General features: G+C 34.9%; 1 protein-coding gene across 4 annotated transcripts in view; it reads right to left on the bottom strand.

The window, feature by feature from the left end:
- The window catches only part of ASCC3 (activating signal cointegrator 1 complex subunit 3), a 285,280-nt gene that overhangs the window by 198,085 nt on the left and 69,617 nt on the right, over window positions 1-17,578 (bottom strand). For all 4 annotated transcript variants that reach the window (XM_073220915.1, XM_073220914.1, XM_073220916.1 and 1 more), the window contains 2 exons: window positions 8,336-8,536; window positions 7,738-7,878 (listed from right to left, as the gene is read on the bottom strand). In XM_073220915.1, coding sequence (XP_073077016.1) covers window positions 7,738-7,878; window positions 8,336-8,536 — 342 coding nt within the window. The remainder of the gene's footprint in view (window positions 1-7,737; window positions 7,879-8,335; window positions 8,537-17,578) is intronic.

The raw sequence follows: 17,578 nt of genomic DNA, 5'->3' as shown, positions 1-17,578 counted from the left end.
CTCCCCGGGCAAGGAAAACAACAGCAAAAATGAACAAGTGGGACTATATTAAGCTGAAAAGCTTCTGTACAGCAAAAGACACCATCAATAGAACAAAAAGGAACCCTACAGTATGGGAGAATATATTTGAAAATGACACATCCGATAAAGGCTTGACGTCCAGAACATATAAAGAGCTCACACGCCTCAACAAACAAAAAACAAATAGTCCAATTAAAAAATGGGCAGAGGAAATGAACAGACGATTCTCCAAAGAAGAAATTCAGATGGCCAACAGACATATGAAAAGATGCTCCACATCGCTAATTATCAGAGAAATGGAAATTAAAACTACAATGGGGTATCACCTCACACCAGTAAGGATGGCTGCCATCCAAAAGACAAACAACAACAAATGTTGGTGAGGCTGTGGAGAAAGGGGAACCCTCCTACACTGCTGGTGGGAATGTAAATTAGTTCAACCATTGTGGAAAGCAGTATGGAGGTACATCAAAATGCTCAAAATAGACTTACCATTTGACCCAGGAATTGCACTCCTAGGAATTTACCCTAAGAATGCAGCAATCAAGTTTGAGAAAGACAGATGCACTCCTATGTTTACCGCAGCACTATTTACAATAGCCAAGAATTGGAAGCAACCCAAATGTCCATCGATAGATGAATGGATAAAGAAGATGTGGTACATATACACAATGGAATACTACTCAGCCATAAGAAAAGGGCAAATCCTACCATTTGCAGCAGCATGGAAGGAGCTGGAGGGTATTATGCTCAGTGAAACAAGCCAAGCAGAGAAAGAGAAATACCAAATGATTTCACTCATCTGTGGAGTATAAGAACAAAGGAAAAATTGATGGAACAAAATAGCAGCAGAATCACAGAACTCAAGAATGGACTAACAGGTACCAAAGGGAACGGGACTGGGGAGGATGGGTGGGTAGGGAGGGATAAGGGAGGGGGAGAAAAAGGGGGGTATTAGGATTAGCATGCATGGGGGGTGTGGGAGAAAAGGGAGGGCTGTACAACACAGAGAAGACAAGTAGTGATTCTACAACATTTTGCTATGCTGATGGACAGTGACTGTAAAGGGGTATATAGGGGGTACCTGGTATAGGGGAGAGCGTAGTAAACAAAGTATGCATCATGTAAGTGTAGATTAATGATGAAAAGATTAAAAAAAAAGCAGTTCCTGTGTGGTGACCTCCAATGAGTTCTACACAATGATATAAAGGGCATATAAAAGTGTAGGCAAAGCGTCTGTTCGTGTTTATACAGAGGATCAAAGCCTAATTTGGCTACCCCGAAAATGAACTAAGATACGATATGAAAAAGAACTTCCAACATCAGCACTCTCAGGAGGACTCATGCCAGAAGATGATCATCAAAAAACCCCAACAAAGATCCATGCACTGCTACAGGTGTAGATGCACTCATCCACCAGTTCCTGGACTTGCCATGGGAATGAAGAAGGAGATATCTAAGCTGGCCTGTGCATACAGCAAAACAACAAATTTGACAGGATCTAAACTGTTGGATCTCAAGCAAGAATTAGGAGAAGTGCAAATTGTAGCGCTCCAAAATCTTACAACTACAGACTATTCACTGTTAAAAGAACATATGGGATGTGAACAGTCCCCAGGAATGGGTTGTTTTAATTTGTCTGATTTCTCTCAGACTGTTCAAGTTCAGTTGGACAATATTCACCATATTATAGATAAGGTTTCACAAATGCCTAAGGTGCCTAACTGGTTTTCTTGGTTTCACTGGAGATGGCTGGTAATTACAGGTCTGCTTTGGTTACATAACTGTACTCCTATTATGTTAATGTGTGTGTGCAATTTAATAAGTAGTTTAAAACCTATACATGCTGAAGTTACTCTACAAGAAGGTATGTCAAAGAAATAATCAATCTTCCCAGGTTTTCTTCCACCTGCTACTTCTATAGCTTTTCTTCTTCCTTCCTAATTATAACCCTTAAGTAGAACTCGTGCCTCATATCGAATTTACCGAGTATCATAATTCTTCCAAGTGGTAAAGACACCTCAAGACAAATGCTGGGCATAGAAGCCACAGGGCAGAAAATATGCAAAGAAGTAAAAAGCTAACCTTTTCAAACAATAAGGCTTCTCTCTCACTTACCAACTTAACATTTCCCTGTATGGCCCCGGAAGATGACTGGTTAGCCAGAGATGGGTAAGATTCCTCAAGGGAGGAACAACCTAAGACAGGCACAGTCGTAGGGGGGCCATCAGGTGAGATAATGGGGATCAACAGAGGTGAGGCTTAGAACCTCCCCCCCTCCCCCGTTCTGAGAGAAATCTTCTGCATACGTGGATGTTTTATTGCCCTTGTCTAGCTTGGATTAACACAGTCTACAGGCACACACCTGACCATCTACATTTGCTCTCTTACAACACTAAACTATGTTTTCTACCTTTATCTTGTATCTACCTACTACTTCAGCATTTTATTAAAAATAATAATAATAAAGAGAGAAATGTGGTATCCACATATAAATCAAGTATAAAAATCAAATGAATATTCATATTTGAACTGACTGTTTATAGTTCATAATGCATGATCAAAACCAAAAGCCTCTGTGATGACTGCCCTTGTAATGTTCACCATGTAACTTATTCACTATGTAAGAATTTGTTCTCCAGGTAAGAACTTGTTCGTTATGGTTCAGAAAATTGGAGACTGACGAAAATTAGGCTTGGGGTGGATTAATGATTGTGCATTGAGCATTGACCCCCCTATACAGAATTTTATTGTGGTTAACAACCATTTGATCAATAAATATGAGAGATGCCCTCACAAAAAAAAAAAAAAAAGTACACACTTCCAATTGTAAAATAAATAAGTAACCGGGATGTAATGTATAGCATAAGGAATATAGTCAAAATATTGTAACAACTTGGTATGGTGATAGCTGGTACCTAGAATTATCATGTATATAAATGTTAAATCACTTTGTTGTACACCTGAAACTAATGTAATACTGTGTGTCAACTACCCTTCAATAAAAAAAATAAAAAATAAAAATTCATATGGAACCACAAAAAATCTCAAATAGCCAAAGCAATTCTGAGAAGGAAGAATAAAGCTGGGAGGGATTATGCTCCCCAATTTTGAGATCTACTACAAAGCCACAGTAATCAAGACAATTCAATACTGGCACAAGAACAGACCCACAGACCAATGGAACAGACTAGAGAGCCCTGATATAAACCCAACCATATATGGTCAATTAATGCATGATAAAGGAGCCATGGACATACAATGGGGAAATGACAGTCTCTTCAACAGCTGGTGTTGGCAAAACTGGACAGCTACATGCAAGAGAATGAAACTGGATTATTGTTTAACCCCATATAGGAAAGTAAACTGAAAATGGATCAAAGACTTGAATGTAAGTCATGAAACCATAAAACTATTAGAAGACAACATGGGCAAAAATCTCCTGAATATAAGCATGAGCAACTTCTGCCTGAACGCATCTCCTTGAGCAAGGGAAACAAAAGCAAAAATGAACTCATGGGATTACATCAAACTAAAAGGTTTCTGCATGGCAAAGGACACCATCAACAGAACAAAAAGGCATCCTACAGTATGGGAGAATATATTTGTAAATGACATATCCGATAAGGGGTTAACATCCAAAATATATAAAGAACTTACATGCCTCAACACCCAAAAAGCAAATAACCCAATTAACAAATGGGGAGAGGATATGAAGAGACATTTCTCCAAAGAAGAAATTCAGATGGCCAGCAGAAACATGAAAAGATGCTCCACATCACTAGTCATCAGGGAAATGCAAATTAAAACCACAATGAGATATTACCTCACACCAGTAAGGATGTCCAGCATCGAAAAGACTAACAACAACAAATGCTGGCGAGGATGCAGAGAAAGGGGAACCCTCCTACACTGCTGGTGGGAATGTAAGCTAGTTCAACCACTGTGGAAAGCAAAATGGAGGTTCCTCAAAAAACTCAAAATAGAAATACCATTTGACGTGGGAATCCTACACCTTGGAATTTACCCAAAGAATACAACTTCTCAGATTCAAAAAGACATATGCACCCTTATGTTTATCACAGCACTATTTACAATAGCCAAGAAATGGAAGCAACCTAAGTGTCCATGAGTAGATGAATGGATAAAGAAGATGTGGTACATACACAAGTTTATGGAGTAAAACAACAAAGCAAAACCGAAGGAACAAAATAGCAGCATACTCAGAGACTCCAAGAAGGTACTAGTGATTACCAAAGGGGAGGGGTGTGGGAGAGAGGGAGAAGGGGGCTGAGGGGCATTATGTTTAGTACACATGGTGTGGGGGTTCATGGGGAAAACAGTGTAGCACAGAGAAGGCACATAGTGGATCTCTGGCAACTTGCTGCACTGATGGACAGTGACTGCATTGGGGTATGGGTGGGGACTTGATAATATGGGTAAATGTAGTAACCACATTGTTTTTTCATGTGGAACCTTCATAAGAGTGTATATCAACAATACTCATTCTTGGAAAAGACGGCAGTCAATAAAATCTGACTCTGAGTGGGCCAGATGCTGTGTTCAGCAATGTCTTTAAAACAACTATTATAAATAGGGTAAAAGAATTTGTTTCAATTTAAGGAAAATGTCATTAATGAATGAATAGGGAGTGTCTACTTATAAAAAATGCAGATTTTAGATCCAAAAATAAAATAACAAATAGACATCTGCTTTTAAGCCATATTAACTGCTTTTAAACTGGCAAAGAATCTGTGAACATTGACAGCAAATTTGAAGAGCAGAGAGAAAAAAGGCTGAAGAATATAAACAGAAATTCAGAGAACTGTGGGACAATATAACGCAATCTGCCATATTTGTAATTAAAATCATTGAAGAAAAAGACATATAGGCAGAAAAATACTTAAAGAAGTAATGGTCAAAAACTTCCCAAATTTGGAATTGAGATCATCTGTTGAATTCTTCTTTGCATTTTCCTGCTTTGCTTGAATATTTTATACTAGGGTTGCATGATTTAAAAAAAAAATCATCGTTCTTTGAGCGAAAGCAGGCAGACTAAAAGGAGCGCATATTGTATGATGTCACTTATTTGAAACTTTAGAACACACACAAAATAAGGTATAGCGATAGAAATCAGAACAATGCTTGCCTCTGGAGGGCCAAGGAAATGAGGACTGACAGAAAAAAAAGATAAGAGCGTATTTCTGAAATAATGGAAATAGTTTTATCTTGATTATGGGGATTATAGGATATATATGCATCTGTCAGAGCTTGTCTAAAATCTGTGGATTTATTACATATACATTATATCTCAATTAAAAAGTTATCTAGAACTCATAATCCTTTAATCACTGGATTACGAGAGCCTCTAGGACATATTTTTAGCCCTTAGGCAAGTGTACTTGGTTATCCTGACTGTAAATGACACAATTGTTCTTCTTTCCTATACCATTTCTGATCTCCAGAACTGAGAGAATCAAGGTTCTGTTATTTTAAGCCACTAAGCTTGTGGTAATTTGTTGTGGCAGCGTTGGGATACTAATAAACCCTCCAATCACATTTTATTTAAATCAATGTCCATTCATTGTTTCAAAAGCTACATCACTTATTTCCCATCAAACTCTCCTGAATTACTCCATTAGTATTTGGTCATCCATTGTTTTATGTTTTTTGTTTTGTTTTGTTTTTTAAAAAGTAAAATTTTTATTGAAAGGATTGGTCTTCAATGAATCAAAGCAGTAAAAACATTTATGGAAAATCTTGTCAAGCAGAATAGACATCAATTGGTAGAAAATGAATTAAAGCTTCTTTTCTAAATGCAGAAAATTCTGTTTCTAAAAATGTTTTTTTTTAATTTTTTAATTTTGATATCATTAATGTACAATTACTCGAACATTATGGCTATTAGACTCCTCCCATTATCAAGTCCCCACCACACATCCCATTATAGTCACTGTCCATCAGTGCAGTAAGATACTATAGAATCATTACTTGTCATCTCTGTATATACTGCCTTTCCCGTGTCCCCCCGCTACATTATGTGTGCTAATTGTAATGCCCCATTTTCCCCCTTTTCCCTCCCTTCCCACCCACCCACTCTAGTCCCTTTCCCCTTGGTAACTGATAGTACATTCTTGGGTTCTGTGAGTCTGTTGCTGTTTTGTTTCTTCAGGTTTTTTCTTTGTTCTTATACTCCACAGATAAGTGAAATCATCTGTCTTTCTCTGCCTGGCTTATTTCACTGAGCATAATACCCTCTAGCTCCATCCATGTTGTTGCAAATGGTAGGATTTGTTTTCTTCTTATGGCTGAATAATATTCCATTGTGTATATGTACCACATCTTCTTTATCCATTCATCTACTGATGGACACTTAGGTTGCTTCCATTTCTTGGCTATTGTAAATAGTGCTGTGATAAACATAGGGGTGCATATGTCTTTTTGAAACTGGGATCCTACATTCTTAGGGTAAATTCCCAGGAGTAGAATTTCTGGGTCAAATGGTATTTCTATTTTGAGTTTTTTGAGGAAACTCCATACAGCTTTCCACAATGGTTGAACTAGTTTACATTCCCACCAGCAGTGTAGGAGGGTTCCCCTTTCTCCACAACCTCGCCAACATTTGGTGTTTGTCTTTTGGATGTTGGCCATCCTAACTGGTGTGAGGTGATACCTCATTGTGGTTTTAATTTGCATTTCTCTGATGATTAGCTATGTGGAGCATCTTTTCATGTGCCTGTTGGCCATCTGAATTTCTTCTTTGGAGAAGTGTCTGTTCAGCTCCTGTGCCCATTTTTTAATTGGCTTATTTGCTTTTTGTTTGTTGAGGTGCATGAGCTCCTTATATAATTTGGACGTCAACCCCTTATCAGATATGTCATTTATGAATATATTCTCACATACTGTAGGATGTCTTTTTGTTCTACTGATGGTGTCATTTGCTGTATAGAAGCTTTTTAGTTTGATATAGTCCCACTTGTTCATTTTTGCTTTTGTTTCCCTTGCCCAAGGAGATATGTTCACAAAGAAGTTACTCATGTTTATGTCCAAGAGATTTTTGCTTACAGTTTTTTCTAAGAGTTTCATGGCATTATTTTATGTTTTATAAGCACTATGAACATCACCTTACATCTTGCATCTATTAATGACAATCGAGGGGTAGCTCTAATACAGGTTTTGCAAGGATCATTATAAGATCTTTGAAGGCGGGGCCTGTATCTTAAATGTCTTTGTTGTCAGGCATCTTACTTAATATAGTGCTACATACAATGCATGATTTTGTAACTTATCATTTGATGAAATACAAAACGGCTAAAAGCTTTTATCATATGTTAATCCATCCTTATGGAATAGTTTAGAATACCAGTGGATTCACTTAAAGAACTAGATATTGTCCTGCTCTTCAAGTTGTAGTCTGGTCTTATCCACATGCTCATTCCCTACTGTTTTAAAAGAACAGTATCTACTGTCAATGGACTTAACATCTACACCAGGAATCTAACAATATTGAAGATACAGCAAGAATCATGTCAGTTGGAAGGAATACAATAGAACAAAGTATCAGAAAAATCTCTTTTGTGGAAATAAGATATGGTTACAAATGAAGGTCATTATATTTGTTTTACAGTTACTTAAGGTATAGTTACTTAATAATTTTCACAATTACCTTAAAAAAAAGAATGGCACTAAACAAAAATACCTAAGGATACAACATACCTGAGTTCGTAAAATTTCATTTTTTGACAACTGCATATCACCAGTCAATTCTTTCACAACAATGCCCAGTGGCTCTAGACGTTTGCTGAAGTAATTTGTCATTTCAGCTGCCAAGGCTTTCATAGGAGCAACATATACAATCTGTGCCAAAGAAACACCAGCTTGATGAATGAGCAAACACTACAATGTGATTTCTTTCACAGCGGCCAATACAAGTCACAGTTTATTGTGAAATTTGATTCTAGCCACTTGGAGTGAAAAATCCTAATAGTGATATATGAAAAGTACTTATCTCTGTTGGATAAGTGTGCAGCTGTTTAAAGGACAGTGGAATTTGTTTATACAGCCTCATCACTCTGAAAATTGATTCTGCTTCAAAGCTAAATGTATTTTCATAGCCCTTTACAAGGGTAATGGGATTTTCATAACACAAATAGGGATTGCCTTAATAGTAATGAAATAGATCAAGCAGCATTCTTTACATGACCTCAAGTATAATAAACTTGAAGACCTCCAGATTTCATTTAACATGCACAACTGCAAAATGATTTTAATTTAACATTTTAAAAAGCACTTGTCTGACTTGTTAATATCCTACCTTAAATTCATTCTTTTTGATAACACCCAGTTGAAAGTGTTGGCGAATTTCATGCAAAACTGTAAGCATTGCAATGTTGGTCTTTCCAGCTCCAGTAGGGGCACAAATCAGCATGTTCTCATTGGTGTTATAGGCAGTCTCAAACACAATCGACTGGATTCTATTGAGTCTCGTCATTCCTTTAAAAGCCAGTTGCCCAATCTGAAAAAAGAAAATACATGATCCAATACATGATGATAATATAAATGATCCATATAAAATACTAAATGCAAACATTTATTTCTTTTGATTAAAAAAATGACCACCAATTTGTTCAATCTCTCAATATGCCCTAGATTTAAACTGAAGCGTGAGAGAACAACTCACAACTGTTACATACTTTTTTAAAGTAGTCGGGAATTACAACTCACTACATCTGAAAAATATGATGATGAGACTGTACCTTTGTACACAATCCTAAATTCAAATGATAAATTAAAAATGTAATAAAACAAGATAAATAAAACACAGGTATTATTCGAGTTCATATGATACTTTAGTTTATTTAGACTGAAGATGATTAATTTAGACTGAAGATGATTGCAAACAAGAAACTCACTGATGAAATAAATCAGTAAGAAATTGTTGTGGTATGTTATGGGTTTTTAAAAATACTTTTTTGAAAAGGCAGTCAAAATAGTAAGAATAACAGCTTCAGATTACATTTGTCCAGAGCTTACACTGAGCAACTGCAAGCACTTTATTTAATCCTCAAAACAGCTCTATGGTATAGGCAACTTTCATTATATCCTTTTAATACAGAAAAGAAATGAAGGCACAAAGTGGTTAAATAATTTTTCCTTAAGTTTTCAATATGCAAAGTCTTTAGAGATGAAAACTACAATGCCTGAGAATAAACAAAACACTGGATAGGATTAATGGCCAGGAAATTGGAATGGTTCTATTAATGTCAGAAAAAATAGGTTTCAAAGCCAAGAATGCTACCAGGAATAAGGACAGTCATTTCATAATGACAAAAAGAATAATTTATCAGAAGGGCATGAGAGTTCTACAGTCTTAAGTGCTTTTATACCTAATAACAGATCTTCAAAATGCATGAAGCAAAACTGATAGGCAGGTGAAGGGAAGTAGACAAATCTGAAATTATAGTCAGAGATATCAATATCCCTCTCCAACAGCTGACAGAACAGGTAGGCAGGAAAATCTGCAAGGCTGCAGTAAACTGGTAAAACACTATTCACCACTCTGACCTGGCTGACATGTATTCATCTAACAATAGGAGACTACACGTTCTCTTCAAATGTCCATGAAACATTCACCAAGACATACCATATTATGGGCCACAGGAATAATACTCCATTTATAATACTCCATTCAATTCAACAATTGTCTGCTGACACTTGTGTAAATATTATAATACTCAGGACCTACGCCGGTATAAATATTCATTTTCTTAACATAAATTAGAGAGTATCTAAAATGATTCTTACAATGGAATATTTTGTGGATTAAAGGGAAAAAAGGGCATGTTGAAATTATATTACATCATTTTAGTTTTTTTTAAATAAAAACAAATTGTGTTGGGGTGTACAAGATGAGAGGGCGTCAGTAGGAATGGCATTTCAGGTAGAAGGAACAGAGTATTAGAAAAGCACTTGCAACTTGTTAGAAGTTAGAAGTGGTGGGATAGATATGGAGAAGGGGCAGCAGAGATGATGAGATGGAAAAGTAAGCCTTGACCAGGCTGCGAAGACCAGACTATTGTAGAGACTCCTGTACTTTTCAAGTTTTTCCTGAAAGACAGCATGAAGAAACTAGCCGAGGAAACTGAGGCCTAGAGAAGGCAAACACCTCACCCAAGTCCACCATGCTGATAAATTGTAGAAGAGATGGGACTTGAACTCAGCTCCCAATACAGATTACCCCCAAATGCAATTTAAAATATGATTTATTTTGTCAAGAAGTCTCTACATTCATTTCAAAAGAATCATTGTAAAAGAATCCTTAAAATATTGTCGCACATATGTACTTACTAGTAATAGAACATGCTGATGAGAAAGGACAAGTTACAAAAAAAAAAAACAAAAAATGTCCACAGATTTATAAATTCACACAGCCCATGTTCTGCCCTTTTCCCCAAAAGTTTCTTTCTGTTTTTCATTTTGAATTTAGGAAAATGAATGGAATAACTTTCAACAATAAACTCGTTGGTAAAAAGTAAAAGGAGTTTGCAGACAGCAATTAACAGTTATTGAAAACTATGACTACAGGACTCAGTATATCTCAAACTGTGTTTGTGAGGCACTAGAATATGAGAAAATTAAGCTAAAGTTCATTATGCCTAAAAGATTTCTTGTAATTAAATGATATTCAAATTATATTCACAAATATCTTAAGAAAACAAAATATTAAAGAAGAAAAGTGGGGTTATATCAGAAGTTCTATTTTATTCAAATTTAGAACTATGTAGTAATAATATTCATTGCTTCATTTGTATGTCATAAATACAATAATGTCTAATTCAGTGGTGCTAACAATCATTGCTTCTAAATATTTGGTAGTCTTCTAACTTAAAAGAAACATATATATTGATTTTATACATTAATGAATGTAAAAAAGTTAAACTCCAATTATTTTTCTTAGCATGTTAGCATTTACTTTTAAAGAGAAAACTCTCATAGCTCACATATCATAAAGACTTTATGTTTAGTCCAAGTAGCCATTCTAAATATATACAGTTTTCCTTTTGAATTAGCTTTAACAAAGCATTTTCAAAACATATCATAAACAGATCAAAGATATTTTAAATGTTACAAGCTTCATACTAAATCCACTTGTTTATATGTATTTTGGATTCAGCAGACTACTAATTTTACAGAAATAACATTACTTAGTCATGCAATTCCATAGAAAGTAACTATGTTTTGAATATCTTTTATCAAACCTGGCTACACAGGCAGGCTGCTGTCAAATGCATAGTTTACTTTAAAAAAGAATCTGGATGATACTATTTGCCTGGAAGAAAAATGTACTCTAAACATACTGCATTAACTGTTTATACTAATCAAATGTAGGTACTTATACTGCCAGTCTATTAAAATGTATTAACTATGTATCTAAGATGAAGTCAGGACCACGCTGTCCCTTCCAAGTTAGCGAATGTACTGTAAACACAGGTTTAAAGTATTCTAATAGTAAACATTGCAATTACAGTATATATTTAGGAAAAAGCATATAGATACCAAAGATATACACTGTATAATTTTCACAGTTAGTTTCCTCTGGCTCTAGATAGTATTTGGCTTAGGCTCAAAATTTCAGCAGGCAGGGCACTCAGCCCAAGCTTTACACAATGAAATCCCACCACTCCAATATTCCTCACTAACCATACTCCACATCAGAAGCTATTAACAGCCATGGGATTAAAACTAAAACAGTTCACATGACTACTTATTTAACATCTTTGAGAACTCATTAGATAATTTGATAATTTTCTTTTAGAATAATAGGTAATTGTTTTCATTTAAAGGTCTTTATTCACTGCTATGTGTGTATGTATATTAAACTGTTTTCAGTAACCATTCTAAAATAGATGACTTTGGGCCTTCATTAAGAGGATATATTAAAGAAATTTCATTTTTCATTCATGGCTGGAATCATCCATTTATTTGGCAAATATTTATTAAGGCTTTATGTGCCATAATTTGTTTGAATGGGCAAAAAGGAAGTTATACAGCTTACATTGTAATGAGAAAAGGAGACAAAAAATCAATATACTCACTAATTAACAGATTATTTCAAATACTGATACGAATAAATTTTCAATAGATGGTATAATACACAGGAGTGGGATATGTCAGTTACTTTAAATTAAATCTCTGAGAAGGTGCCTCAAGAGAAGTAACCTTAGTTGAGAACAAAATGACAAGATAACAGGCCGTAAGAAAATATGGAAGCATAGGGTATTCTAAGCAAAACAAAGACCTAGAGCTAGACCACTAAATCAGAACTAAGCTGATGTGTTCAAGGGACTGTCCGGGGATCAGTGAGGCTGAGTGAGTTAGTGGTCAGACGTAATATAGGAAAGGGAGATATGCGTCATATTATGAGGAAATTGTAGATCACGGCAAAGAGCTCGGATTTTTGTTCTCTACTCAATGAAAAGTCTCTGTTTTAAGTAGAAGAATGACAAATACATTTTTTAAGGCCCTGTCAGCTACCATGTAAAGAATAGATTGTGGAGTGACAGAAAGCCATGCTGTAGTACAGGTGAGGGATTTTGCTGGCTTATGTTAGAGCACTGGAAACAGAGGGAGGTAGGATAACACAGACTATATTTTCGAGGTAGAGGCAATGGGATTTGAAGACGAGTTAAATGGGAGAGAGTGGGGAAAAGGAAATCAAAGACGACCCTTTCTATCTTGAGTGCATGAATGTCAGATTTTTGATAATGAGACGAAGATTAAGAGGACAAACAGAGAAAGAAAAAAACACTACATGAAGGGTCTAGTGTATGTCCAAGTAAAAATTTCAAACAGGCAATTAATTGCATCTGATTTTGGAAATTAAAGAAGTTAAGATTTACAAAAATAAAAGAAAAACTAAACTAAAACTCATTTTCAGACAGGTACAGTGACTTTCCTAAGGTCACACAGTTGTACCAGACCTAAAATAAAATTTCACACCCTACTAAGAATAGAATATTCTATACTAAGAATAATAGAAGACCAAACATCAGAAAATCTAGTGGAAAGGCCTACAAATTAATAAACAAACTAGTCCTACAAATAAAAAATAAACAAATGAAAACAGTATTTTAAAAATGTTTAAATGTGTCTTATATGTATCAATACTGTTCAACAGAAATACAATGACAGCTATAATATAAATTTAAATGTTCTAGCAGAAGCATTAAAAAACATTTTTAAAAAGTAAAATTAATTTTATAATAATTTTATTTAACCCAATGTACCTAAAATATTATCTTTTAATTATGTAATAAAATTAATAATGAAATATTTTACTTTATTTCCTCATAATACTAAGTTGGAGGAATTAGTGTATTTCACACTTACAGCACATCTCAGTCCAGACAAGCCACATCTCAACTGCTCAACAGTCATATATGGTTAGTGGCCACCCTATTCAACAGAGACCTCTAGAAAGCACTTAGCTAACTTATATAATGTTTTAACATTGATTAAAATACTGTCATCACATCAAAGACTGCACTGCAGGAAGGCTCCTAGGGTAACTTCCCAAATCCTCAATGTTTTTGAGAGGCCTTGCCATAATGTGAGGGGTAAACGACATCAAAAACCGTCAGTCTTTGCGGATGTTTTGGAGAAGAGAAAGAACATTCATTTTTATGTGACTTCTTATTCTCTATAAAGTTGTCCGTAGTTAGCAAAGAGACAGGAACACATGTGACCATTTGATGACCGTTCTACAGAACAGACCCAGTGTTCTCCTCCCACTCTGCCTGAACCACTCATCCTGATTTCCATATTCCTTTTTTTTAATTTCCATATTCCAACAAAAGGGCTAAAACAGGTCTGAGCATCCACCACATACTAACCTGCTCCCAAATGAAGCCTTATTTCTCAGCTTCACTAACAGCTTTCCAATAGTTCACTGATCAAATGAAAATCACGTATAGCCTGGAAAATGCTAAATGATAAACATGAGGAGCTATTTTCCTCAGGAATATGAGGCTACTAGGGGTTGGGACATGCGTATTTCATCTTTGACTTACAAATGCCCCTGGCACACAACAAATGTTCAGGGATTTTTTTCTGTATTTGCTTCAGCTAAGTTATTTTAATCAAATCCATTACCATCTGTGAACTGCATTACTGATGAATTTTCCTAAGTTAAATAATTCTTAAGACACTCCATGTTTTAAGCACAATGACTATCTCTAGAAGATTGGTATACATTTTTTCTGCTCACATTATTTAAGTTTGAAAATCAGGGATCCCCATTTACCACATATAACACCTGGTCAATTAAACTCTAGGGCAGTGTATTCCACACAGGAATTATCCACCACAAGTAGGTTATGAAATCAATTTAGTGGACTGTAACCAGCATTTTAAAAAAATACAATAGAAAAGAAAAATAGTGCAATGTGTGACCTATGATAAAGGCCAATAGTGTTACATGAAAACTTTGTGCTTGGGTGTCCTGGATCACAGCATGAAATGATTTTCTTAAAGTGAGCTGTCATCAAAAAATGTTTGAAAGCCACTGCTTCCAAAGAACATGAACATACTCTTCCAAATATGGCTTATTTCATTTGGGGAACACAAAAATCTGTCTCTCACAAATGTATATAACCCTGGGCTTAGCAACTTCACTTTTCTAGAATGTATCCAAACATACTTGCACATGTGCAAAATTATCTATGTATTAAGATTATTCTTCACAACATAAATGTGGTATCAATTACTAGAAACAATCCAAATGTCATTAATAACCTGAATAAATTATGGCACATCCACACAATGGAATTCTATACACTCATAAATCAGAATGTTTTCTATTTACTGAGATGGAAAGATCTTGTTATGTGAAAAAGCAAGGTGCAGAACAATAATATGATATGCTATTTTTTTCAAAGTTGGTAGGAGTGGAGAGCAAGGAATAAGAATCTATATTTGTATCTCCTTATAGACATTCTAGAAGACTATACGAAATATTAATGCAGTGGTTATTAATGGAAGGAAATAGGGATCTGGGAAGATGGGGGACAGGGATAAAGAGACTTTTCAGCATTTAAAGGTTTTTAGTTTTTGAAATGTAATGATAATACCTATGCACAAAGAAACACAAAAAGAAATACAACTGACTTTTTTTCAAATTGGAAAAACTAAGGAAGTGTCTGATTAAGTGGAGAAGCCTAAATGAGTTCTCAAGTATTACAAAAATCTCATATTTAAAAGTTCTTCTTATTATTCCTTTCATCAGAGACAAAAGGTAAATTCTTCTGAAGGCCCTTCAAATTATTTGATATCATACAATATTCCATTCATTGGTTTACTCAACATTCTCTTTTTTTGGTCTTAATATACCTAGTTCCTCAAAAGCTTCTCTCAATTAAAGTTTAGGAATAGAAAAAACAGCAGCTTCTCTCCTACGTCCAATACCCATAGCATTACACTGTGGCCTTAACTAAAGGCCAAAGTTTCATCAGAGGACCAGATCTGTTATTAAATGCAAAGCATAAACTATATCCTGCCATCATCCAAAATGTACCCTCCCAGTTTTGGTCAACGTACACTGAACACTATCTGCCAAGTGCCAAGCTATAAGGACTTACTCTCTGTCCTCAAGAACTCAGGGTGCAGCAGGTGAATCTGGACTCCTAGGAGCTTGTTACATGGGCCCCAAACATACCTCTGCTTCTGCGCACCCCCACACCCTAAGCTTTAAAGACATACATGCTATTTCACTGAACATATCAATCCCAAACTCGATCATCTGTGACCAAATCAGTAGACTAATAGGATATAACACAAAGACTAAAATGTTAAGTTTCTTTTAATGCTCCTGAATTATGGATAAATACATAAGATAATACATTTCTTATTATTTAAATTGGCAAGTAAATTATTCATTAATCCACTGAATAATAGCAACAGCTAGCATTACTACTGAGCACACATAGGCACAGGCTCTGTTTTAAATGCCTTAAGGGGATTATTTCATTTACGATTCAAAGAAAACCCATGAGGTTGGCCTTTTAATTTTCCTTATTTTAAAGATGGGGAAACTTGGCACAACAGATTAAAATAATTTGTCCAAGGATAAGGGGCCTGAGTAGCAATACAAGGTTTCAAATGCAGGCATCCAATTCCAAAGTTCAAATTTGAAAGTCCACAGTAAAAACTTGTAGAGCTTATTGATTTCTTTACTTTTCACTTGTATTTCTTAGGCTAATTTTTTTTTTAACCAAGTAACTTAGTTTTATAAAAATAAACATGAAAATACAAAGTTAACTATAATACTGACGACACTAACAATAGGATAAATGCAAAATGGAAGATTTTTTAATTTAATCTGTTTAATAAGAGTTTTAAAAAATCAATTATTCTTGGTAACGGTTACATCTTCATATGCATCATCTGCATGGCTTGTAAATGAGTAACGTTAACACATTTGCATATCACTTAACCCACAAATTCCATTTCCAAAAGTGCATCTAAGTTAAACTAACAAGAGTGCCAGGTAAATAAATAAGCACAAAGTTGTTTGCTAAAACATCATTTGTAACAAGTAAAATAGATACAGGTGGAATGTCCATAAATAAGGGTTTGGGTAAGTCATTTTTGATACATTCCTCATAAATTACAGTAGTTGAACAGAATGAGGAAGATACATATGCTTATAGGAAAATGTATCTGAGAGGGAAAGAAAGCATGCCACAGAACGGTAACGTAAGTAATTCAATAAATGTAACTTTCAGAACAAAAGTTTTTAGAGCTGGGATTATAAAGGAACTTTCATTTTTTGTTTTATGTATTTATATACTATACTTCAGATACTGCCTTTTTTATAATCAATACAACATTTTTTTTAGATTTTATAATCAGTCCCACAAAATGGTATTCTGTATAAAGATATTTATCTTAAGAATAAACAAAAGGGGAAGACCTATCCTACATTGTCTTAATATATTAAAAATAACAATAATTTATTTCCCTAAATATAAATTTCTTATTTTTTATGTTAACACAAAGAAATGGATTATCCCTATTTTCATTATGTCATATAAAGAGTCCTACAACCTTACCAAATTCCAAATTTCCAATTTGTACTCCCACTTGAAAATGCACAGAAAAATCATGGAATTCTGGTAATTAAGAGACAAAAAGGACAGCATATGGCCACTTTAGTTTCTCTTCACTAAAGAGTCATGCGCTTTAATGTTTCATGATAATACTTCATTTTGAATCAGACAATGTGGGTAGAGGAAATTAAGTCTCAGCAACAAAAGACCTCAGGAGAGTAATCTACTATTAAATCTTTGAGGATGTGAGATTGTAAGATTTTGTGAAAATCAAGTAAGTCAGCACTTTTCTAAAATGAGACTGAACCAAATTTTATTACATATGAAAAGAGCAATAAGAAATTACAATGCATAATTCATAATCCTTTCCTATTAGTGAAAATCCTTTCACTGAATGCATTTACACGATGTAACATAAGAACCAGAAGTACACAATATGCCCATTAATACCA

The sequence above is a fragment of the Manis javanica genome, chromosome 13 (genome assembly GCF_040802235.1).
Source record: "Manis javanica isolate MJ-LG chromosome 13, MJ_LKY, whole genome shotgun sequence".
NCBI classification, from domain to species: Eukaryota; Metazoa; Chordata; class Mammalia; order Pholidota; family Manidae; genus Manis; species Manis javanica.
Note: the sequence above shows the minus strand (reverse complement) of the source record. Positions and strands in the feature narration are given on the sequence as shown.